Below are 25,022 nucleotides of genomic sequence, written 5' to 3'. Positions count from 1 at the left end.
CACGCCAGCCTCCTCGGGGAGCCCAGCCGAGGACCGCTGGCTCCCGAGCTGCCTTGGGGAGCGGGCGCTCAGGCCTGGAGCCGGGTTCGGGGGGCTGCGTGGGATCCCGGCTCCACCTCGGGAGGGGCCGTGAGCGAGAGGAGGGCGGTGGTCCGGCACGCGTGTCCCCCTCACCTCCCCGGCTCGGCTCCCAGGGCAGTCGGGGTACCCGCCTGGGGGGGTGGGGGGGATGTGCCACTGCCGACACCCCCACACCCTCTCCCAAATCTCAGGGGCACAACGTTGGGGGCTCTGCCACAGCACCGGCGACCTCCCCACGACCCCACCCCGTGCCCCCTCGTCACGGACAGAGCCGCCCGCTGCCAGAGCGGAGTGTCCCCTTCCCCTCCCCGCCTCGCTGGTGGGGGCTTCCCAGAAACCCCCCTCCCTCACCTCCCGTGGGCAGCACCGAGCCTGTCCCGCGTGGGGGCGCACACCCCCCCCGCGACTGCCCTGGCACCGGGCGGCGCTGGACCTCCGGGCCGACAGGGGGCGCCCCACGGCGCGGCCGCCGCTCCCGCCGGATATCCGCGGCAGCCCGGAAGCGGCGGCCCTTTCCCGGCGCAGCGCAGCCATGGTGAGGGCGAGGCGCGGCCGCTGCCCGCCGCCATCCGCCGCCATCCACCGCCCGCCGCGGGCTGCCACCGCCCCCGCCGCGGCGAGGGGTGTGGGAGGGAGCCCGCCGCCAGGGCCGGGGGGAGGCGGGAGCCCGGGGGGTGGGGCCGGGCCTGGCGGCGGCCGGTAACTCACCCTGTCCCGTCCCGTAGGCCCGCGGCCCCAAGAAGCACCTGAAGCGCGTGGCTGCGCCCAAGCACTGGATGCTGGACAAGCTGACGGGCGTCTTCGTGAGTGCGGGACGGGGACAGGCGGCTTCGCAGCCTTCCCGAGGGCGCGCTGCTCGGGGGGGTGGCGGTGAGCTGGGGCGGTGCAGGGGGGAAGGGGCTGTTAGGGGCTTTACCAGCAGCTTTCGCGTTTTCCCCCCTGTTGGCAAGGGATGGGGCAGGGGGGTGGCTGGCTGCTCTCTTTTAACCTGCTGCTCGCTGTGGTTGGCCTTCGCCGCGTTGGGTCTGTAGGTGGCTGTACTGCGTTGGGGCGGTGTTTTGTGAGGCTGGCGAGATTTGGGGACCTTAACCAGGAAAAGTTACGGGCAGCCTGTCCCTGCCCGCTTGGCAGTTCGGCTGTGCACAGCTGGCCTCAGGTGCTGTTGCGAGAGCTGTTGGGGCGGTCGCGTTCTTCCCCTGCGAACAGTCGATGCTGCTGTTGTGTTTGAGGACCCAGCAGAAAGCTTCTGTTTGTAGGCACCCCGTCCATCGACAGGCCCTCACAAGCTGAGGGAGTGCCTTCCGCTCATCATCTTCCTGCGGAACAGGCTGAAGTATGCCCTGACAGGAGACGAGGTCAAGAAGATCTGCATGCAGCGGTTCATCAAGATAGATGGCAAAGTCCGCACAGACATCACCTACCCTGCAGGCTTCATGGGTGAGCGGGCAGGGCTGGGCCAGACAGCTCCACTACACTGGCAGATGTTTTGTGACTGATGCTTTATGAGGTTGGCACAATTTGGGGGTAAAGATGCTTTTCTGGTGGAGTTGATGAAGAAAAGAGAAGTATAAGCAGTTGTTAATTAGTTTGGAGTTATGTACTGTGATGAACACCAAAGCCTGGTGCTGTTCAGCCTAAATTGCTGTTCAGACTTCAGCCTTTGGCAATTTTTGCTAATTGGCACTGTATCATGGTAAAAGATGTGAGTCTGTGGTCAAGAGTAAAAGAGGAGATAACGACCTCCTCATTCATCCCTGAAGTGTTGTCAGCAGTCCCTAGCTCTTTTTAAACATGAGCTTCGTGTTGGGTAACATAGCTGATTGATAACAGCTGCTGTTTTATTTCCCTCTCTGAAATCAGATGTCATCAGCATCGAGAAGACAGGCGAGCATTTCCGCTTGGTGTACGATACCAAGGGCCGGTTTGCTGTTCACCGCATCACAGCTGAAGAGGCCAAGGTGAGGGGCGTCAGCTCGGTGTAAGCATGGGCTCACTTGGATTTGGTTGGGGTGGTGTTTCCTCTTTGGTATCTCGTGAACGGGAGCCGATGGCTCTCCTTCCTGTGAGCTGAGTCTGTGCCACTCTTGAGAAGATCAGGGACTGCGGGGTTGGGATACGAAGCCTTTGGCAGGGGAAATCTCTTGGTGACATGAGAGCAACTCCTAGATGACTGCAGGTGCACTGTCTGGTGCTTGAAGTGACCGCTGTGGCATGGACTGGGTTACCTTCGTGGAGAGCTGGGGGCTGGCTCTGCTGTGCTGTGGTGAGCCTCAGCGCAAGCTAATGGTGATCAGAAACATGGTACTGCCTGTGCTGTGGTGCCTTGAACTCCTTCCCAAGTTTGTTATGGAAGTGTTTACAAAACTGGCTCTGGGTGTCCGGGAGCAACTCCCGCCCATGTTTCCTTAACCAAAGCATGGTGGTGTGTCTGAGCTGTGAGTCTGTGCTCTCCTTTGCCTGTCCTTCCCAAGGGCAGGCTGAGCAGGCATGCAGTGATGCTGAGGGGAGAGCTGTCTGTGCTGTAGTGAGCCATGTGTATTTGGGGCTTCTCTGCCCCCCCATGACATGCTTCTGCGTCTGGCTACCCCTCTGTGTTAATCTGTGAGTCCCAACATGGCTCTGAAGGAGTCGGGTGTAGGGGGGTGAAAGGCAGGATGGAAACCAGGGTGCTCTGGAGGAGGGAGACAGATCTCTCCTGGATCCTGAAGGCATCCTCTGCTTCCGCTGTGTGACCATGGGTTCGTGGCAAAATGAGGAGACTGCCCTGGCATAGCTTTCCTGGGAAAATGCAGCCAGTGTTTGTGGGGAGGCTGAAGCCCAGGGTGGGCAGGTGTTCCCCAAGCAGGGGGTGTTTTCCTGTGGGGCTGTAGCATGGCCCTGTGGCAGCCCTGTGAGAGGCACTGCTGGGGCAGTGAGCTGGGCAAGTCACTGCCTGGGCTCCTGTGGCAAGCCCTGGAGTGTCTGGGTGTTTGGCTTGGGGTCTGAGGCCTGCTGTGGCCAGCGGCTCTGGGGGTCAAGAGCCCCCTGGCCTGTGGTGCCACTCACTGCCTCAGCCTAAGCAGTGTTGGGTTTTGTTTGCAGTACAAGCTGTGCAAGGTGAGGAAGATCTTCGTGGGCACCAAAGGAATCCCTCATCTGGTCACCCATGATGCCCGCACCATCCGCTATCCGGACCCACTCATCAAGGTGAATGATACAGTCCAGATTGACCTGGAGACAGGCAAGATCACAGACTTCATCAAGTTCGACACAGGTAGGTCTTGCATCTTCCCCACCATGGCAGTGTGGAAGTTGAATACAAATGCCAGACATCTTTGCTCTAAAGTAGAGGGGCAACCTTGGGAAAGGGGTTGTTTCCCTGGAGCTGGAGCAGGGGTTCCTCCCCTGTGCTGGCAGTGGGATGCATTTGGCACGGGGACTTCAAGTGATTCCAAGAGCAAGCAGGCAGTGGGTAGAAGCAGCAAGCTGGTGGAGAGGTTGCTTGAGCCCGACTCTTGTGGGGCCATGAGTAGAGATTCCTGGCTCTTTTCTGTGGGAGGTTTCAGTTGCAGTGCCAGGACAAGTGGTACAGGAACGCCTCTGGTGCTGACAGCCAAGAAGGTGCTGGGGAATGTTTGTTACAGGCGTTGGGGCCAGAGAGCTGTTGGCTCTTTGAGGTGTGCCAGGGTTCTGTGGGATGTAGTTGTCACCAGGTGCTCCAGTGGACTCTGAGGGCCACTGCTGCTCTGTCCCGGCCCTTCTCCAGCGGTGCTTCTCAAAGAGCCCAAGCACAAGGGCTCCAGCACAGCACCTGGTGCCAGCTCTTGTCACACCTGTCTTCCTTCACCTTCCTTCACAGGTAACCTGTGCATGGTGACCGGCGGTGCCAACTTGGGCCGTATTGGGGTGATCACCAACCGGGAGAGACACCCTGGGTCATTCGATGTTGTTCATGTGAAGGATGCCAATGGCAATAGCTTTGCCACCAGGCTCTCCAACATCTTCGTTATTGGCAAAGTAAGCCTGCGCGGGCACAAGGCGGGCAGGTTCTCTCCAGTTGGTGGGGGCTGCTGGGTGAAGCCAGGAGGCGTTGGTGTCTTCTGCAGGCAGCTGCCTTCCCACACAGTGAAGCGCCAGTGCTGGCACCAGTTCTGTCTCTGCTCCCTGGGGTTCTGCCTGCTCTGGGCTGACCACTCTTGGGAAGGGGAAGCACCCGTAAATTTAGGAATGGGGACATTTTCAAGAAGCAGTCCTGTGGTTTTTTAAACCACCTGGGAGTTGGGAGCTGAGCAGTGCTCGGTGTGCAGCTCTTGATGTGACCTGGGCAGCTGCTCTGACTGAGAGTGCGCTCCCCCTGCAATGCCTCTGCTGTCTCGCCATCCCCAACGGCCTCTTTTGTCCAGGTTGGAAAGGGGTGGTGCTTTGCTTTTGGCTGAAGTTCATTCTTGATGGCCATACCCAAAAGAGGCAGATGAAGGCCTGTACACCTTCGGCACCTTCCTAAGGGGCTTCTGCTCCAATGCCACGATGGTGTTTACATGGCCCAGTGTGGGCAGGGGTTGGCTTCTGCTGCTTTTCCCCCCTGAGAGGGAGAGCTCTGCCCCTGTCCAGGTTTCCTGATGTGTGGTGGTTGCTTCTCCCTTGCTGCAGGGCAACAAGCCGTGGATCTCCCTGCCCCGTGGGAAGGGCATCCGCCTCACCATTGCTGAAGAGAGAGACAAGAGATTGGCAGCCAAGCAGAGCAGCGGGTGAACTCCGGTTCAGACTGGCAGTGCTCCTCTCGGTATATTAATTAAACCGTTTACCAAATGGTTGTGTGACTGGCTGGGGCGAGCATCCCAGGGCTGGGGGGTGCTGTGCTGTACCAGTGCGAGGCCACGCTCTGCTCTCTGTCAGGGCCTGCTGATCTGGGGAGACTCCTGGCAACCTGAGCAACTGCCAGAGCCATCTTCCAGAAGGGCAAGGAGGAGCAGTGGGGCTGCCTGGGGTGGGAGCTGCAGTAATGGCTGTGGCCGAAGGATGGGGGTCCTGGTGGCTCTGGAGCTAAGGGAGCTCAGCCCTGCGGCTCTGGGAGTGTGCACCCAGGGCCCTGCGCATGGTGGAGCAGCAGGGTCTGGCCCTTGGCTGTGCTGGATGTGATGCAAAGGAAAAAGTGCTTCATTTTCCCTTTCCCACTTCAGCACCCCTCCTTGGGCACTGAGCCTCCCATTCCATGCCCTTGTAAGCTCCTTTGGCTTTGGCAGCTCCTGGTCCCTCAACATAGCTGAGGGTAGCTGAGAGAACTTCTCTTTGCAGCACAGCTCAGAGACATGAGAGCCCGGGGAAAACATAGCGGCTGGTCTGTGTCCCTGTAGCACATTGTGAGTCTATTTCTTGCTCTCTTATTCCTGTTCCCTGCTCCTTATTTCAAACTCCTCCCTCTCTGTCCTGTAACCTGTTGCTATTTTTTCCTTTCTCCATTTCATTGTCTTGCTCCTTGTCCCTGTTTTTTAGGTCCCCTCTCTGCCCCCTGGCCTGTTGCTGTTTTTTTTTTTCTTTCCCCATCTTGGTTCATCTGGCCCCCTGTCCATCTTTTTTCATTCCTCCCTCTCTGCTGCATTGCCTCACTTCTTTCCTTTCACCCTCCCTCTCTGTCCATCTCATTGTCCCCATTTTTAAACTCTTCTTCTCTATCCTGTAGCCTGCTGCTGTTCTTTCTTTTTCCATCTCTCTTGATCCAGCTCCCTGCCCCTGTTTTTCTCCTCCCTCTCTGTAGTGCTGCCCATCCCAGGTGTTTTCTGCATCTCCATCCTGCTCCCTATTGTCAGTCTCTGTTCTGCTCCCTCTCCCTTCTTTTGCTGCTTCTCGTCCTCCCGCCTCTTTCTCCACCTCTGTCAGACTCCCTGTCCCCATCTTTTTCTCGCCGTCCCGTGCCCTGCCTCATGCTTTCCGATGCCCCCCCAGCTCCCCCTTTTCTCTCATACTGCCCTGCACTCTGCCTCTCATTTTTGGCGGCCTCTGCCTCTGCCACCGCCCTCGGCCCGGCGCTTCCGGTCCGCCATGTTGTGCCCCGGGCCGTGCCGGGAGCTGTAGTTTTGGCGGCCATGGCTGCCGGGCTGCCGCATCGCTCTCAGGCAGCCGCGGGCCTTGCTGCCCTCACGGCGCGGTTTTGTCGCCGGTTTCGTGTGATTTTCTGTGGGCTTCCCGCTGAAAAACGGCGAGGCCGGGCCTCCAGAGCGCATGTGCAGAGGGGCGCCGCCCGGCCTCAGAGCAGGGGCACTGGTAACGGCACCGTGATACTGTGGGGCCTGCGAGGTGCTGCCTCCCGGTAAGGCGCGGTCCTGCAGCGGTGGCGCCGGATGGGGGAGTGGGAGCGGTACAGCGGCTGGGCGGGCGCAGGCCCCGGGGCGCAGGGTGAGGGCCGGGACAGCACCGGTGAGGCGAGCGAGCTCCTTTGGCGGGTGCGGGGCTGTCTCCTGGCTGCCCAGGGGTGGCAGGACAGGCAGTTCTGCACTGCCCGCTGCAGCAGGCTCCTGCTCTGCTGGGGGCAGATGGTGAAGGCAGCAAATATCCCCCTTTGGCCCAGGCACCTCGCCAGAGCTCCCCCTGAGACTCCCCCAGCCCCGTGCAACTCCAACACTTTCCCTGAAGCCTGTCCCCTATCCCAGGCTGCCCTTCTGTCAAGGTGACAAGCTGGCCCTCAAATGTGCTTGATTCTCCCTTAACACAGGTCCCGTTGGCAGCAACACAGGGAAACAGCAGCATCTCCAGCAGCCCCTGCGGAAAGAGGGGATTGAGCCAGGGGCAAGCTGTGGGACATTCCTGAGATGGCTTTTGTTGGGCAATGGCTCTGGTGCAACCTGCTGAGAGTGGAAGTTGTTATCATTTGGGTCAGTGTGACTGCGTTTCCCTAACTGCTGTCCAGGCAATGGACTGATATTTAAGGTGGAACAAAGGTTTCACATTTCTGGTAAATTGCTGGGTAACCTGTGCAATGGCATCAGTGGTCAGTCCTCTCCTGGATCAGTTGTATGTTGCATCCCTTCCTAGAGATCCTGTGCCATGGGCCCATCAAGCTATAAATAGTTCACCCTATATTCCCAGCCCATCCTAGCAGCCTGGTCCACCAGCTCTTTGTTTCAATGTTCTTCAGTACATAAGCATCTACATGATATACTTCCACAACCAGGTTCTCCACCTGAGCAGCAGTATCTTGCCACAGTTCAGCATCCCGGAGGAGTTTACCTCTGTGCTGCCAGCTGGCTTGCTTCCACTGCTGTAGCCATCCCCACAGAGCATTTGCCACCATCCGTGAGTCAGTACAGAGATTTTTCTCACTCAACAATATCTAAAGCCAGCTGTATGGCTTTCACTTCTGAAACTGTAACAATTCACCTTTTCCTTCAGCAGTTTCAGCAACTTCTTGTGTAGAACCCCATAGAGCAGCTTTCCACCTCCAGTGTCTTCCCCCAATCCAATAGGGCTTACTGCTTTTCAGTTGCTGCTAATTTACTATTCCTTTTCAGCACAAGTCACCTCCTCTGGCAACACTCCAAAGTTTCTGGCTGGCCCATGATCATTCCAAGGTTCATGGGCAGTTGGGGGTTTCCCATTTGGGCCCGTTGTGTTATCAGTGCAACCTGCTTACCCAGTGTAGCATCAGTTGCATGGTGTGTAGAGAAGACCCTCCCTTTGAACATCCAGCTCCGCACAGGCAATCGAGGAGCTGTGCTTCAGTACCAGCTCCTTCTGAAGCAGCTCAAACTCCTTCATATACTGCTAATATTTCTTTTTCAGTTGGATCGATAAAGGCCAGGCAGATGGGAGGCAGGGAGAGGTATTCTTGACAGCAAGCAGAGTGACCAGCTGCACATGAGACTTAAAACTAGCTAGGAGAAACCAGAATCTTTCAGGTACTATACCTACACAGCCACAGTTAAATTGAAACAAAGAAGCCTGGTTCATTGCCACAGTTGGTATAAAAATGACATTTATTGATTATTCAAAATTACTAAGCCCCGAGCTATTTGTTCACAGCAGACACAAACACTGTAACACACATTAAATCCTGTTCTGCATGAAAGACTTAAGTCATCTGACTAGACCGTCTCCTTCTATGGTACAAAGTGTTTGAATTTGCTTTCCCCAACCTGACCTTTTGCATCTATTTTAGCTTCTATGAAATCTCAGTGATAGAGGCACAACTGCAATAGAAGTGTAATCAGAATTCATCCAGACACAATCAGAGGACTTTGGCTTGTGGGCCTGGATTTTTCTCGCATCTGGCAATCCCAGACAGATGTACACCCGGCGGTTCTTCAGCACATGTACAGTCTATAGCATATCAACTACCCACATGAAAGAGTAAATCCATTGCTCGCTGGAGTCACTGAAGACATGCTATGAAGCACCAGGTGTAAATATCATTCAGAAAATTCCTGACAAACACAGCGAGTCAGTCCCATGACGGGCCTAGAACTGCATCTTCCCAGGCACAGGTGGTGTTTATCTGAAGTCTAAGAAGGACACGCTGACTTGCGCATCACCACGGACTTTCTATCATCATTACTTCTTGCTCACTCTTGCCCATTTTAGAAAAGGCCTTAAGGTCTTCTTTATTAGAAGTATTTAATGCTAAAATATTAAAATTACCCGGAATCCTCCAAAACACATTTTTAGACTCAGACTCATTTACTACTACATACAAAATTTAAGTGACCTCAAGAAAGGAAGTGTATTGAGATACTACAAGGCATCTTGAAGCCTGGTTTTTAAAGCAAAATCAGCACTGAGTTTCCGCATGACTTCTGCATGACTCAGCCCGTGCTGCTCTCTTTTAGTAAGTCCATAGTTTTCTTTCACATACTTTGCAAATGGCATTAGCTGTGTCTGAGCAGGAGTGCCGTCCTTGCAAGCGTGCTGACTCAGGACCAGCTGCCCCCCGCAGAATGCACACACGAAGCGCTCCGTGTCCAGAGACTTGGAATGACGTCCAATCCTGAAATGGAAAAATAAGTACTTTGATTTCACACTTGCAGTAGGTGGTACTTTTGGGAAAGGGCTCCTTCTCTTCAGCCAGGCTACTTAGGTCAGATTTATAAACTAGCATTTTAGAACAGGAAACAGACCACATACTTCACACAGCAGAACAATCAAATCTGTATTACACATTTCTCTACCCTAGAACTTTTTCCACAGCCTGTTCAGCTTGGTTCCTTCCTCTGTCTCTTTTACTCTCAGCCTAGTAGTATGAAGTGCTACAGCATTTTGAAACACCTTCACAACTCATATATCAACTACCCCTTGGAGTTTCCCCTCAAAGCCATCACCATCAAATCTTTTCAGTGCTACGTTGCATTTAAGTAACTAATGCATTGCATAGTCACATTAAACACTTCAGGAAGATTCTTTCCTATGTGAAACACTCTTTTCTTCCAGTGCTTCTGGAAGTAGCACAAACAATCCTCAGAAAAAAAAATCCCATGCATGCTTTCTAAGCATGCATTTAGCCCCTAAAGTTCGGGGGGATTAATTTTTTTTTTTTTTTAAGTTTAAAAAAAAAAAAAAATCACACCATTGTCAGCCTCTTTCCTGGACTATGGAGAACTGAATTCACAAAACTTCAAGTTCTCCCACTGAGACTGAGGTCGTTACATACAGAAGCCTGTAGTCAGCTATGATCTCCCAGAAAAGGCAAAACCTCCCATACCCATGAAAGGTAAGAAACCTGTGAAATTACTATAGCAACTATTTATTCTGCTTGATCTCAGCAATATATATAGTTCTCATTTCACAAATGCAGTAAGGAAGACAGAAGTCTGATGACCAGTGTTGCAATCTATCAGTAGATCTATGTCCTAGCTTCAGTCCTTCACATCACAGTGCTGCTCACATCTGTGTGGCTGCAGACATCTATTCTTCCTTTAATATATACACAAGCTGAAAGAGTCCATGAGGTAGAAGATCAACTAGAAAACTGACTATAGCTTTCCTAGAGTTTTAAGCCAATAGAAATCATTGTAGTGTTGGTCTCTACATTTTACTTAGCATTACCATAACAAAGAGTCTTAATAACTAATTACTAGTTAACTAAGAGTATTAATAACTAATATTTAGTCTTTAATGTTTAGTCTTTAGTCATCAAGACACAAAACCCAGAGAGCCTCCTCTGATATGTTGTTCTGATATCTAATTACTGTCACACATTTTGTGTCCAGTCTTTATGGAGACTTGTTCTGCTTTTGAATGCCAGTTACTAACTGACTGCTTTCAGCGTCAGATGGTCCTCAGTATCTTTACAAGGATGAGCATATAAAAAGTAACTCAGTCCACCGAGCCAAGTCTAGCACTCCCATGTGGACTTTTTTCCTTAGATCAAACCTAGATTGTTGTCATGGCACATTCAAAGATGTTATTTTGTAAAATGTAAAATGTGGACAGATTTCAGAAGGACTTGGAATGCCTTATGTCTGCAACACGTGCTAGTACTTTGCTTATGTGCATTCTACAGGAATATGCCAGATCCAGTTGTTGCTCTGCCAGTGTAGGCCCACAAGTATTGCTCCTGATGTAGTACTTAGTTAAGACTGGAAATCCCACCCCCTATCAGAAATCCTATAATAGGATCAGTGATGACCATGAAATCAGAGATAAGTGGTCAAAAACTTCCATAAGTTCACTCAATATTATCTACAGTAGAAGGTGAATTATTTGAGCAATGTTTGAAAAGTGAGAGCAGCCACCTGGGGTGTGACCTTTCCCTGGCATGTCTTTCAAAGCTGAGGCACATATTCTGATCTCTTACTGCTTCCCAAAAACCCTCCATCATCACCAATGGTCCTCACTAGACACTCCTACCTGTCCTGACCTCTGAACTGGAACTGAAACTACCTGGAAATAAACATGTGGAATCACATAGTGAGATTCTGCGGGCTGCTCAGGAAATACGAAGTGACAACTCAGACAGTATTCCCAATTGCTTCACAGTTTAAGAGACCCATGATTTCTAGACACAGGAGACTGCCAAGTTAGAGACAAAGTTAATACATATTCATACGCAAGATCAAAACACTACTTACGAGGCACTGCACCGAACACACTCATAGATAAATTTGTAATTAATCTCATAGGTGTGGCATCGTGTTACTACTGGCAGTTCCGGATGAATCACAGCTGCTTTATTGGCATAAAATCTCCAAAATCGTCCATGCCCATCGCGAACACCGTTGATCAGCCAGGTGGCTGCATGGCAAGCCTCATGAACTAGTGTGTCTCGAAGACGATCTTGGTGTAAGGCAAACAAAAGACATTAAGATCAGTCAGGTATGGGGAAGTACAGACTTTCATCCTTGGTGATTGGCTTCAGACCTTTGACACTCATTCTTTATTAAGATGCAAGAGTTATTTTGGAGGTTGGAATTACCAATGTTTTGATAAGATAAAATCATAGAATCACATCATAGAATGGTTTGGGTTGGAAGGAACCTTAAAGATCACCTAGTTCCACTCCCCCCGCCATGGGCAGGGACACCTTCCACCAGACCAGGTTGCTCAAAGCCCCGTCCAACCTGGCCTTGAACACTGCCAGGGAGGGGGCAGCCACAGCTTCTCTGGGCAACCTGTGCCAGTGTCTCACCACCCTCAGAGGGAAGAATTTCTTCCTTATATCTAATCTGAATCTAATTCTCTTTCAGTTTAAAACCATTACCCCTCATCCTATATACTCCCTGATCAAGAGTCCCTCCCCAGCTTTCCTGTAGCCCCCTTTGAGTACTGGAAGGCTGCTATAAAGAGCTCAGCACCTCCCTCTTCACTTCATCTCCTCAGGAAGTTGTAGAGAGCAATGAGGTCACCCCTCAGCCTCCTTTTCTCCAAACTAGACAAGCCTAAAGTCCTTAGACTCCTCATAGGACATTCCCTCCAGCCTTTTCACCAGCTTTGTTGTCCTCCTCTGGACACATTCGAGTACCTTCACACCATTCTTAAATTGTGGGGCCCAGAACTGCACACAGGACTCAAGGTGAGGCTGCACCAACACCAAATACAGCGGGATGATCACCTCTTCTGACTGGCTGTCATGCTGTGTTGGATGCACCCCAGGATGCGGTTTGCTCTCTTGGCTGCCAGGGCACACTCTGGCTCATATTGAGCTTGCTGCTGACCAGCACCCCCAGACCCCTTTCTGCAGGGCTGCTCTCCAGCCACTCCTCTCCCGATTTATACTTGTGCCTGGCCTTACTCCATCACAGGTGCAGAATCAGGCATTAGGACTTGTTAAATTTCATCCCATTAATCATTGTCCAATGCTCCAATCTATCTAGATCCCTCTGCAAGGCATCTTGTCCCTCAAGAGTCAACAGCACCTCCCCGTTTGGTATCATCAGCAAGCATGCTAATGGTGCATTCAGCTCCTACATCCAAACCATTGATAAATAACATTGAACAGAGCTGACCTTAGAACTGAACCCTGGTTCACTGGTGACCGGTCACCAGCCAGATGTAGCCCCATTCACTACAACCCTTTGAACTCTGCCCTTCAGCAGCCAGTTCTTCACCCAGCACACAGTGAACCTGCTTGTCCCACAGTTGGACAATTTGTCCAGAAGGATGCTGTGAGGGACAGTATCAAAAGCCTTACTAAAATCCAAAAAAGCCTACATCCGCTGCCTTCCCTTCATCCACAAGGTAGGTGACCTTATCGTAGAAAGATATCAAATTAGCTAAACTTTGTGAACCCATGTTGACTGTGCCTGATGACTGCATTATTCTTTAAATGCCTTTCAGTAGTACCCAGTGTGATCTTCTCCATATTTTTTCCAAGAACAGAGGGTAGACTAGCAGGTCTATCATTTCCTGGGTCTTCCCTCATGCTTTTCTTGTAAACTGGAATAACACTGGCTAGCTTCCAGTCAGCAGGAACTTCCCCAGACTCCCAAGACCTTTGGTGGATGATTGAGAGGGGTCCTGCCAAAACATCCACTAGCTCCTTCCGACCTCTGAGGTGAATTCCATCAGGCCCCATGGACTTGTGAACATTCAGCTGATACCCCTGGTCCCTGACAATTTCAGTGTCCACAAATGGAAAGTCACTGTTCCCACACTCGTGGTCCTCTGACTCAGAGGACTGGGCAGCCCAAGGTCTGTCAGTTTTATTAAAGACTGAGGCAAAAAAAAGCACTGCATGCCTCTGCTTTTTCTTCATCCCTATTAGTCAGATGACCATCTTCAACAAGCATCAGTCCAATGTTTTCTTTAGACCTCCTCTTGCTATTAATATACTTAAATGAAAGGCTTTTTAGACAGAACACCAGCCAGTTTCAATTCTAATTGAGCTTTGGCCTCTCACATCTTCTCCCTGCATATATGAACCACAGCTCTGTAATCCTCCTGAAGCCTGACCTTGGTTCCAGAGATCATAAAATTTCTTCTTCCTCTTTAGCTCCACGAGGAGTTCCCTGTTCAGCCAAGCTGGTCTTCTGCCCCGCTTGACTTACGACACAACGGGATTGCCTGCTCCTGTGCTTCTAAAAGGTGCTTCTTAAAAACTGACCAGCACTCGGGGACTCCAAAGGCCTCAAAAGCAGATTCCCAGGGCATTCTGTTGTATCTCTCAAGTCTAATCTATTAAGTTTACCTCAAAATATTCTATTAATTACAGAACTGGTTCTCCTACAGTAATGGCAACATTCATTTCCCCAAATTCAGAGGGGATGAGGGAGAAATAAGTTACAGTACCCACCACATAACAGAACTTAATTTGGCACCGACCTGTCTTTATTCCAGCTTTAAATACTACCAACAAGGTGGCTAGCTATGATGGAAGAAGGCAGACTTTAGATTGCCATTATAGTACACATAGAATTAGAGCAACCTATAGGTCTTCAAATCAATAATATAAACAAAATACTGCAGTTAACATGAATACATCTCTATTGTCACACTTTGTAAATTTGCTCACCCTCTTAGTACTACCATTAATGGATTTATTTATTCAAGGTAATACGAAATTTCAAAGCAGGGCCCAGTTCCAGATCTCTTAGGCCTCAGATTCATGTTTTTGTATCTCTAGAACTCACTTTCTCAAAGAATCAGCATAGCTTTTCTTTTACTTACCTGCAGAGTCACAGACTTTCTCAGAAAGTTCTATGCGAGCATAACGCTTTGCTTCAGGACCTTCTGTCTGCCCAGTTACACAATATCCTGCCGTTTTTCTCATTTTCTTATTCCAGATTATTACCATTTCTTCCGGTAACTGAAAAACAAAACAGTACATTTTATCTGCCCTCTCCTACTTCTCATCTTCTTCTGGCCCTCTGGCTTCCCCTTATATTTACTGCAAAGCCAGTACAGGATATCTCTGCTAGTGCCCTTAACACTGTTGTCACTTAAGATGCAAGCCCGCTCTCCATGGCTTCTTATTCCCATCATCAGTTTTTCTGTAACCAACACGGGGAGTGTCACAATGCAGGAGGAGACAAAAAGTCCCTTAGTTCCTCTGTTCTGCCTTCAGCAGTGGCTAACACATGCTGCTCAAGAGGAAATACAAGGACAGGTCAGGCATAAAACAGAATTTCCTCTTCAAAAAAGTACTCTTCCCAAGTGCTAGCCATTTGCAAGACAAGACCTCACTGAGCCACAGGTGGTTCCTTTGCATTAAATAGCCCTTAAAAGTTGTTTTCTGGTGTTTTGGGGAGAGTGTGTGTGTGCATTTAAGAATACATACGCATTGTTAGCATCCACAATAGTCTATGATCAGAAGTTCTACAGCTTAATAATTTACAGGTCAGGTACCATCTGCTTTGGTTGTTCTGTACCTGCAACTTTCCATTTCAATTTGAGGCACCTCCACACTGCAAGAGGGTGAATAAATCACCCCTTGCTTATCCTCTGTGCTGCTCATGATTTTGTAAGCCCTCATAATATGTATCATGGTTAGCTCTGTTCTTTTACTAACAAGTTTTCTGTCATCTAAATTAGTTAATGAGCTTAAGTAAATGGTCCAACAGTAGTGTCATCACAGGCCGAAGCACTGGGGAACAAGATATTTTGCTTTCAGCAATAGTGAGCCTGTTCAGCTCAGAAACATTCCCAGGCTGCTGAGAGTTGATGATCATGCAGGTACTAGAAAATACACGAAGATAAGTATCAGTCACCTCTTCAAATATGCAACTGATCCAAGGCCCCTCACGTAGCAGTTTCTCTCATCAGGGACTCTTGGACACCACCCAGACTGCTCCCCTATGGGTGCTACACCATTACAGCCAGGAAGGCAAGCCAAGGGGAAAACCACTGCACCACAGTGGTGATAAACCCCTTGCAAAGAAATTGCTTGAACTAATTCAAACATAAGCCAGTGCTATAAAGCTTGATTTCTACTAACTGAAGAAGATAAAGAGCAATCACATCAAAAAGTGAGGAGAAACATATTAACCAGCATTTTGGAATTTTACTTTTCGTTTTGAAGCCAACCTTTTGCTCAAAGATGGTACTATTATACAGACAATAGAGCTTCTGTGCCAGCTCCTCTTTATTTTTCTTGAAATACTTCACATAGTGGGAAGCTGGATTTGAGAGATCTTGCAAGAAACAGCCAGGCACTGAGCACACCCTGAGCCTGCAAAAAAAGCCATAAAGCAGTTTACTGAAGCACAGAGATACCACACTGAAAAATAATGGCCACTTTCTAGCCGGTAAAGATCTCTAGGATGCTGCATAAACCTCTCCTGACTCTTTTCACTAGCTTGCCCTCCCAAGGCCAGTGGGGTGCACATGCTTATACCGCCTTCTTCCTCCTTCAGGGGCATAAAGGGGCAGAGCTGTTGCAATAGTTCTGCAGTTATTTCATTAATTCACAAAACTACATTATAAGGATTCCTAAGTACGAAAAGAGGGTGTCTCAGATCTTTGTGACACAGTGAGCCACAACTATACCAAAACTTGATCAATATATGAACAGCCCTAACATGATCACCCACAATAAAGATATATTTTCAGAAACATAGCCAAAGATGTTCTGGGAATCCTCAGGAATTCATGCAGGGGAAGCAGATACTCCACTAGGATTACTAACTCCAATACTGCAGCATTCTGACAAAGCATCAGCTTTGAAGACATCATTTAAAGGTTTTGTATTGATATACACAATTATAAAATGACTAAAGGAAACATCACACAGTTAAAAGGCAGAATAAAGGCAGCTATTAGAAATGAAAAAGACATTCTCCTGAAAAGCTTAAGCTGCATCCACATATAGAAAAAGAAACATGAATTCTTGCAAGTTGTAAGGATAGAGGTCAAAAATATCAAGACCAGCCTGTTAAAAGGCATGGATTACTAATAGAATCAATTTTGATATATTTTCAGAGGCAGACAGCTAGACAGACAGAACCTGCAGGGCCAGCACACGTTAGAAGTACGCTGTGCCAAGACAAGGAATAGCAAGAGAGCTAACATTTACAAAGATTTGACATTTGTCAGATTTGTCATCAATTCCTCTAAATGGAGATTAGCTTCTATTCTCCCTGTCATACCCAGGACTGAAAGCTTTGATTTCCAGCTACTTAACCATTAACAACTCCTGAATCGGCAGCAGAAGTTTCTAGGTACCAGCAAAAAAATCAGATCGCCATCACAGGCAAAGTGCTGAGCATCTCTTTGTCCATCTGTAACGGTCCTAGAGCATGGTAAAGACAGAGAAACACTTACCTTTTCTCTGTCTTTGCCGATTGCGAGCAACCGACCAATTCATTCCTAGGAATTCTTACAGAAGCCATTATCCTGGAAGGTGTTTCTTGAAGGGAAATGGAGTTTGGCCTTGGTGTCTTGACTCCCTCCCCTTTTACGGGCTGGGCATCCTCACAGCGTGGCTTGATGTTTTCTAGTTCAACACAAAGTCACAGGATTACACACTCCCAACGAATGGGGAGCACAGATGTCAGCAACCAGGTAACAGACAACAGTGAAAAAACATTCCACCTCAGCACACACACTCTTACTGGGCATACTTGAATGTGAAGGCATTTACAACTGATGGAAAGGTAATTTGCTGTTACATACTACAAAAATTACTATTCAATGAAGGCATGGCAGACTCCAAACTTTCAAACATTCAGCTACGAAGAAGTGAAAAGCATTTGTGACCTCACTCAGGCATTTCTGTGACATTTCACCAATTCAAAGTGCATCACCAGCACACTGGGAGCAGTAATGCAGAGAGACCACTGGAACAGAAAAATCGTTCTAACCTGTTGTGTACCATAAGTCACATCATTTGTTTCACATGCAAGTTCTGATCAGACAGCTGCCTATTTCCCCAGTCCACATCTGGACAGATTGCTAAAATCACTGATCTTCACACCAGAAATCAAGGACTGCTTCAAGGTTTGCAGTTTCAGTACACGCTCTCTCTGCTGGCTTTTCTGTAACTGTTTACCTACTTGGGCCACTTGCACAGAAGCCAATGCAGCTGCCAGCTCTTCTAGAATATGTTTTATATTCCAATAAAAACAAAAATTTGCTTTCCTAGGGCATATTTCTATGCTGTCAGTCATCCTCTTCCATAGGTCTCCTTGCCCTGAACTAGCCCTTAGTGAAGAAAGCACCCTGTCTTTACTTTTCTACAAAAATATGTGTTTTTACCTCCTCTTACTCAGCAATAGCCCTTTTCCCCCCTTTGCAATTTTTCAGCTGGACCTCACTTCAATTAGTCATAGGAGAGAAGGAGCTACTATTTAGGAAATTCTCATTATAAACTGTATTTTAAATAAAGTAAATTTTAAATCCAAATACTAAATTAACAGCATCTAAACTGCTCAAAATCTAAGTCTTACCAAATGACAGCTTCACATTAATTGCTTATCATACAGGGAAAAAATTAACATCATTCAAAACCACCAGTTAGATTTGTTTTCAGAACATTTGTTAAAACTAAAAATGCCTACAGTTGTAGGAATTATAAAAACAAGCAATAATGAAAAAACTTAAATCTTGATACAACAAGACTAGTAGAATCACTTTTCTGAAGGGTCAGAGGAGTAATTTCTGATTGTATCATATTTAATTGCAAGATGCTGGGTTGCACTTCTAAAGCATATACCACCCAAGTGAGAATTCAGCAGTTAGCACTACCACTGCTGCCAACAGGGAGCTTCCAAGTTAGCCAAGAACAACTGCTTACCTATTGTGCTTGGCTGGTAGACAGTTTTACTTGTGCTTAAGATTGGTTTTCGGGGTGTACTTCGTATCCTTATCCGTTCTATTAACGATTCAAATTCCTCATCTGAGCTATCTGATTCTACCTCTGTACTTTGTCGTAGTGCCACAGTTGGCACTTTATTTTCTGTACTCTTTTCACAGCTTCTTTCTTTCCTTCTAAGCAAGTCTGGACTGCCTCTGGAAATTGACTCTTTCAGATTTTGTGTAGGTGGGAGTTTTACACGCCACCGATTCTCTTTCAAGTCATTCACTTCCCCTTTTTGGGAGTCATGCCATGAACTTTCTACAAAGACAGAATCTTCAATGTCACTTGAAGACTCTGGATACTGCAATTCTTGGCAGCAAGTGTTTTTCTTTCCAGAAGCCATCAACTTCTTTGGGGTCCGAAGATCCTTCTGTCCTGCAATTCAAAAGAAACAGCTTATAATTTCATTTGGGAGACCTGCCTTTGTCTTAACACAAAAAAATCCCTTGGAAGATAGGAAAGCATAACGAATACAAAGATCTTTTCTTTATTACATGCTGCTCATTTACCATCATACTAAATGGAAAGTCACTGAAAGATGTATCAAAAAAAGGTAGTTTGAATCCCGTGTGTGTGTACATCAGTCATCAGGCCTAACAATCCTGAACAGGAGCTAGTGCTGGCATAATCTTCATTCCCAGTAACAAAAGCTACATGCATGTAAGAGTAAGGCTGAACATTTCATATTAAAGTTTTATAAAACCACCAAGTGAAGGGTGACTTAACAAATGCTCAGCCTTAGCTGACCAGACCACAGCCTACAGCAAAAGACACACTTGCCAACAAGGCTTCCGACATATCAGATTTGACATCTCAAGATCAGGGGATCATGTCAGAACTATTTTTTTTTTTAAATGATGCTTCTGATCCACTTTGCTTCCCTCATTTCCCCTCCAGAAACCATTCCATTAGCTTTTTAGTCTGCAGCTGGCATACATGTTTCAGGGGTTTCATTCAACACCAGCTGCAAGAGATCCCACCCTTTGTGATCAGGGGTCAGAGCTTCTCCAGGTTCATGAGATCACCGTTATCATCCCTTATCTACTAGAATTCTATCACATGATCTCTGGCCATGGGGCTGTGTAAAGAATTACAGAGTTCTGTTCACTCCTTCTAGGAAAGTCCGGTTTGGTTTTGTCAATGAGTATGTTAGTAAACCAAAGCACTTTCCATCCCTTGGGGGAAAAGAGGGATCCTCTGCTCAGAGAAGCACTGAAACCCCTCAAGTCACAGTTTGCCAGAGCACCTTGTAGCCAGTGTTAACAGGATTATGCACAGGACCTTGGCTAAAGAAGCTCCAAATTAAAGTACCTTATCTGTGGCTCTGCAACACCGATAGGCAAGACTGGCCTGACAGCCAACACCTATATCAAATTAAAGGTATCTAGTTTAACAAGTTACCTTCTTTCTTTACTTGGTGTCTTTTGGCCACAGAAAGAGCTGGTTCAGCTGCAGGAATGCTGTTTTGCATATCCTAAGTCATCTCTCCACATTGAACACCCCATATTTGCAGCTTGGTCTAATCGACCACAAGTTGCCTCTCTTTTCACAGACCCAAGTACTAGCAGATAGTCCACAGTATCTACACACCTACAGCAATTCTTCAAAAAGTACACTTGTCAGAAGAGTATGACCATGTTTTTCTCTGTTACCCTGAAACAGAAAGCCTCTCATCTGTTACCCTCAAGGAAGAGACAAAGTGATCTTATGTTTAACAACCCCTCCCAGAAATTTATGAGCTCAGCAATGAATGCTATCCTTCCACTCATTAAAATGCATGCTTCATATTTGCTGTTGGACAATTACTTGCCATTCTTTGTTGTGCTCGCTTTAAAGTCCAAGAAAAAATCATCCGAGTCATCAATGAAATCCTTCAAACTGCAAAACAAGCAAATAATGTGAAAAAAGGTAGGCATAAGCAGGAAAATAGAAGAGTAAGTTTGCCTTACTAAAAAAGCAAACCAGAAAAGTCACCCAATATACCATTATCAATTGCTCACAGCAAAAGCTATCAACTACATCCATTAATAGGAACAGCAATAGAGCATGTACACCTCCAAACATGCTGTTTGACATCTGATCTGAACGTACAGGCTGAACACATAACAGTTCTTCTGTCTGCACTCACTCCTATATACATACCTGCCTATGAATCACTAAAACTTTTGATCTTTTTCTGTATTCTGAATAGTAGATGTGATACAGAAATCTAACATATAAGCATTGAAAAGTCATTAATTGCAGCACCCACCTTGAATCCACCCTTTTAGGAACAGATTTGGGAGTCTTCATTCTAGCTAAAACTGAAACAATAAAAGATTAACTAAGAACAAGGTTCTGTTTCTTTTGTTATCCTTTTTCTTTTTAAGAGAAAAGTTTGCAACTAGTAAAAATTCGGTCTAAAGTCTTAAAAAAACCCAACCAAACAAACATAAGAATTCTTTACATATGATTCCAACTCTCAATTCCTCAAAGAGTGACAGCAGCTTTCTAGCATTTTCTTCATTATTCATCCCCTGCCTAGCACAAAGCCACATAAGAAGTGCTGTTGTGTATCTTGCAGCGTCCAGTACAGCCTCCTCATATATGTGGATCATTGGGGGTGGAACTGAAGAGGTTTATCAATATTTTCTCCAAGCATTTCAATGACTGCAGGTAGCTTTCCTACTGCAAAGATGTGTCCATATGCTTACTCTACTATGTCTTCAAAACAATGTTCAGAGGAAATGGTAACAATAATACCCGACTGCAAAACAGCAATTCAGTACTACTACTCAGAAATAAATGCATTTTAATCACTCCAGGAATATCGTGGTGACTGCTAAACATGAAAATACAGTTCAGGCAGCGGTACTGCACATGCACGTACAAAAGTAGTGACTTTTGAGAGATTATCAGAAGTGCCATCAAAATTTCACACACCTTCATCAGTATGAGATTCAGGAAAGCTGAAGGGGAACAAATTTCATTAAAGCATAAATCAGGCTGGGGAGAAGGGAAACAACTGCCCCTTCTTCAGAACATAATGGCCCAAACAGCAGTTAAGGAGCCTTTTTCTCACAATGTGAAGCTGCATGCATGACTGCAATGGGATTATAAACTTCTGTGCTATGCAGTAAGCCCAAAACCAGAAGCTAGGTTTGCTTGATAAAGCTTTTATGGCTGATCAGTAGATTCTGATACCAGGAAGAGCAGCTGAGCTACACCCACATGCTACCCTGAAAGCAGACTGCAAGTTAAAAAGCACAGGATGGGACTGAGCACAAGGTGTGGTAAAGAATTCAAGACCTTGAAGCTCAAAGTATTTGGAGCAGTAAGTTATTTTCAGTTTTATCACTCAGTCAGTAATCTTCACCACTACCTTGATTACAAAAGAAGTAAACACAGCATCTGCTGCCTTCCCAAGCCACCCCATCAAGGTAGCTCGCTGCAGCACAAACGGCCAGCAGCCAGAAGCCTTCCCGGTGATCATAACCGGTGTTGCTAGGCCACGAAGCAGCACCAAACTAGTAAGGCTGACAGCTGGTCACAGGAAACCAAAAGCTTATAGAAAAATATGACTTGCTACTTTGTAAATCAATTCTCTTTAGTTTCTTGTCTCTTGGAACATAGTTTTATTTCACTCTTTCCTACTGTCACCATAGTGATCACATGGCAATAGAATAGCTTTGCAAATACTCAGCTCCAAGCCCCAACTCGTTACCCTCAGCTATCTTCCACACCAGAGCCGACACATGACTTTGGCCTCAACAGCCTCCTGGATGAAGGCAAAAAAAAAAGAGTAGGAAAGAAGAGCAGACTGCCAAATATTTAAGCTTCAAAATTACAGGAGAGTGAACAATGACCTAACGAATGGACAGTATTGAAGTATTTATCAGATTTAAATCCCAGAGGTAGTGCAGGAACTATACACAGCACATTTTCATCCAACTGGACGCAAGCATTAAGGCTTGGCAATGCTTACGATCATTCACGTGGCACTGGAGCACAGCATGAACTCTAATGAGAAATCTCCTTTAAAAGCAGCTGGACTAACATGAGTGATATGCAAAAGGCAAAATAAACAGATACAACTTGTTGCCTTACCATTTCTACCATCTCTGTTCAAATGTTGAATACGTAATGAGGAACGTATTGCAAGATTTACAAACACTTAGATTACTTACCAATCTCAAACCCACTTGAGATGTGGTAGAGCCATGATTAGTCCAAGGAACTAAACAGAACTCTTGGAACAAGAAAAAACCTAGCGTGCACTCAACTACCCTAGCACAAAATGATAGTCACAACTGCTTTTACAAGAAAAAAAAAAAAAGAATATCAGGTTTTGTATGTACAGGCTAAATGAAGTTATGCACAGCAGAAGCCACCATGTCAAATTTAGTATTCAATTCCATCTTACCAAGACCTTGAGCCACTATGAAAAGCCAAAAACATCCCTCTGCCTGGTTCAGACTCATGCAGTAAAAGCTGCGACGTGCAAGAGGGAATTCCAAGTACTTAAGACATGTAACAGTAACTGCTTGGAGAAAATGTTAATTCAAAGATGCCCCATAGACTAACAAGCGAGTAACAGGGAACAGACAAAACTGAGGCAAAAAGAAAAAATAATGCAAGGCAAAAAAGCATCCAAGATCGAGACACGAGATGCAAGGACACTCACTGCGGCGTATAGCTACCAACACCGCACCGCAAGGAGAAAGTGTACTTTGCAGCAGGAGCAGTGAAAGAAAATCATGCTTAAAAAATACTTCACTATAACCAGATAGAAATGTGTCCTTTTCATAGTCCTTCAGAAAATAAACTGATGTGTGCTATTACTTACACATTTCAAATTCATCATCACTGCTGGAAGAGAAGTACAGGGCATGGCTGCAAAAAATGAAATGCAGAGTCTTTATCAACAGCAAGTAGATCTGCATCTCCACTGGTCTGAAATACCTGTGAACACCGAGACCCAAATATATACTGAAAACACACTGAAAATCTGAAATAGGCTGAACTGTTTTAATTTACTCCCAATGGAAATATTAGAACTTGGATATTAAATAACACCCATATATGTACAATATTCAAGTAGTAATTGATTGCTGTAAAAATCTGAAAGATGGAACCGTTTAGAGACACAGTAGGCTTAGGACAGTACATGGGTTTAAGTTCAAACTGGGTATCAAAGTCAGAAGGGACAGAAAGCTGATTTCTCATCTCACACGAGGTATATGATCAGGTAGAGAACGCTGTGTTGTATTAAGTCTGAAACCTCAAAACGTGCAACAATGAGAAGCAAGCTGCTTTCGTATGAAGCACACTTTAACACGGTTGCCATGAATACCTAGCAAACTGCGGCAGCTCTCGTAAAGCTATTTTCAGATGCAGAACGGAGGTGTTCCCGCTCGGACTGAAATTCTCACGCAAACGTAGAGGCAAGGCAGAAGACTCTTACCAAATTATTTATTTCATTTTCTGACAAAAAGCAAACATTAGCAACTTGAAAAATACACCACGCAATTGCTTAAAAATATGAAGACAGCTTCTTCTATTGACGTTAAAGTTACTCAAACGTTAAAGACTCTGAAACACGCCAATACCTACCAATTATCATAAAACAATGGAGGACGTAAAGTTATATTCAGAAATGATCAACAGAAGTAACTAAGGACGCGTGGGATGGGGCTGCTGCCCCCCCCGGGCGCCACCTCACCTGCCGCCCCGTCCGGCCCCTCTCCCGGGGCTGCGTCCGCCCGAAGCCAAGCCGCAGGAAGAGCCGCCATCGCGGGGATCCGAGCGCCCGCCGACGGGACAGGCCCCGGCCCCGCTCCCCGCCCGCCCCCGGCACTGGCCGTCTGGGGAGGGGGCGGCGGCGGGGCGCTCCCCGCGGCCCTCCCCGCCCCGGGGGCCCCGCGGGCGGCTCTGGGGCGGCGGGGCGCTGTCCCGTGCCTCCGCGAGCTACAGAGGAAAGAGAGGTGAGCGGCCACGGGCCCGGGGCAGGGGTGCGGGGAGGGGGGAAGGGGCCGGCCGCCCCCCGACGCACCGCTGCCCGCTCCATCCCGCGCCCAGCCGCCGCGCTTCTTCCGCGGCTCCGCGCTTCCGGGGCTCCGCGCCTGCGCACAACGGCCAGAGGCCGCCGAGCGCTGCGGGGAAGAGGCTTTTGGCGCCAAAGCAAGCGGCTGCGGCGGCAGGAGCCGTCGGCGAACCCAAGCGGGGACGGCAGAAGGGCTGTTAACGCCCCGGCGGTACCAGGAGAGGGCGCGAGAGGAACTACAGCCGAGCTGCCCCCGGGAGGTGCGGCCAGCGACGGCGCCCGCCCGGAGCGGGGCTGCGCGTAGGCCGGGCACAGCCAGCGCCCGGCACGCGGGGGCCGCCAGCTCGGCCCGACCAGGAGCCCAGCTCACACCAGCACCGCCAGCTGGGGTGACACGCGTGACAAACTGCGGTCCTTTGACCCACCAGAGAGATTTAGGAGCTGGGGAATGCTACTGCTGCTTATTCAAACCAAAAACATGAATTTACACGCAGGCCATGACCTTCAAGGTACTACAGGGTGTGACCGCAGGTGACAGCACCGCCAAGGCCAGGAGAAATGAGCTGCCGTGAGGCCCCAGAGCACTTCCAAATTAAGCATGCAACACCCCCCAGAGCTTTCATGTTCGGTGGTTTTAGTCTGACCTAGTGCAGACAGAAACACCCATGTACAAGATCTACACTTACCTGGGATTACTTCTGCTGAAATAAATAGCGTTATTTA

General features: G+C 47.9%; 2 protein-coding genes across 5 annotated transcripts; one reads left to right on the top strand and one right to left on the bottom strand.

Annotated features, from left to right (window-relative positions):
- Positions 1-214: 214 nt before the first annotated feature.
- On the top strand, positions 215-8,704 carry RPS4X (ribosomal protein S4 X-linked). 3 transcript variants are annotated; one of them, XM_074882487.1, is made up of 8 exons: positions 215-616; positions 807-884; positions 1,338-1,518; positions 1,942-2,039; positions 3,163-3,334; positions 3,920-4,077; positions 4,711-4,843; positions 8,213-8,704. In XM_074882487.1, the coding sequence occupies exons 1-7, from the start codon at positions 230-232 to the stop codon at positions 4,810-4,812; spliced, it is 1,176 nt and encodes a 391-aa protein (XP_074738588.1). In that variant the 5' UTR covers positions 215-229; the 3' UTR covers positions 4,813-4,843; positions 8,213-8,704. The 3 variants fall into 3 exon arrangements, with proteins under 3 accessions (XP_074738588.1, XP_074738587.1, XP_074738586.1); XM_074882486.1 differs by lacking the exon at positions 8,213-8,704 and adding an exon at positions 6,770-7,173; XM_074882485.1 differs by lacking the exon at positions 8,213-8,704 and having other exon boundaries at positions 4,711-4,869.
- On the bottom strand, positions 8,013-25,001 carry GCNA (germ cell nuclear acidic peptidase). 2 transcript variants are annotated; one of them, XM_074882483.1, is made up of 11 exons: positions 24,309-25,001; positions 23,979-24,223; positions 23,103-23,149; positions 20,529-20,580; positions 20,088-20,155; positions 18,215-18,652; positions 16,744-16,915; positions 15,508-15,652; positions 14,152-14,290; positions 11,118-11,322; positions 8,013-9,037 (listed from the first exon to the last, which is right to left on the bottom strand). In XM_074882483.1, exons 1-11 carry the CDS (start codon positions 24,321-24,323, stop codon positions 8,785-8,787), a joined length of 1,779 nt encoding a protein of 592 aa, XP_074738584.1. In that variant the 5' UTR covers positions 24,324-25,001; the 3' UTR covers positions 8,013-8,784. The 2 variants fall into 2 exon arrangements, with proteins under 2 accessions (XP_074738584.1, XP_074738585.1); XM_074882484.1 differs by lacking the exons at positions 23,979-24,223; positions 24,309-25,001 and adding an exon at positions 21,200-21,225 and having other exon boundaries at positions 23,103-23,136.
- Between the last annotated feature and the right edge of the window lie 21 nt (positions 25,002-25,022).

This window comes from Strix uralensis, chromosome 13 (genome assembly GCF_047716275.1).
Source record: "Strix uralensis isolate ZFMK-TIS-50842 chromosome 13, bStrUra1, whole genome shotgun sequence".
Taxonomy (NCBI): Eukaryota; Metazoa; Chordata; class Aves; order Strigiformes; family Strigidae; genus Strix; species Strix uralensis.
Note: the sequence above shows the minus strand (reverse complement) of the source record. Positions and strands in the feature narration are given on the sequence as shown.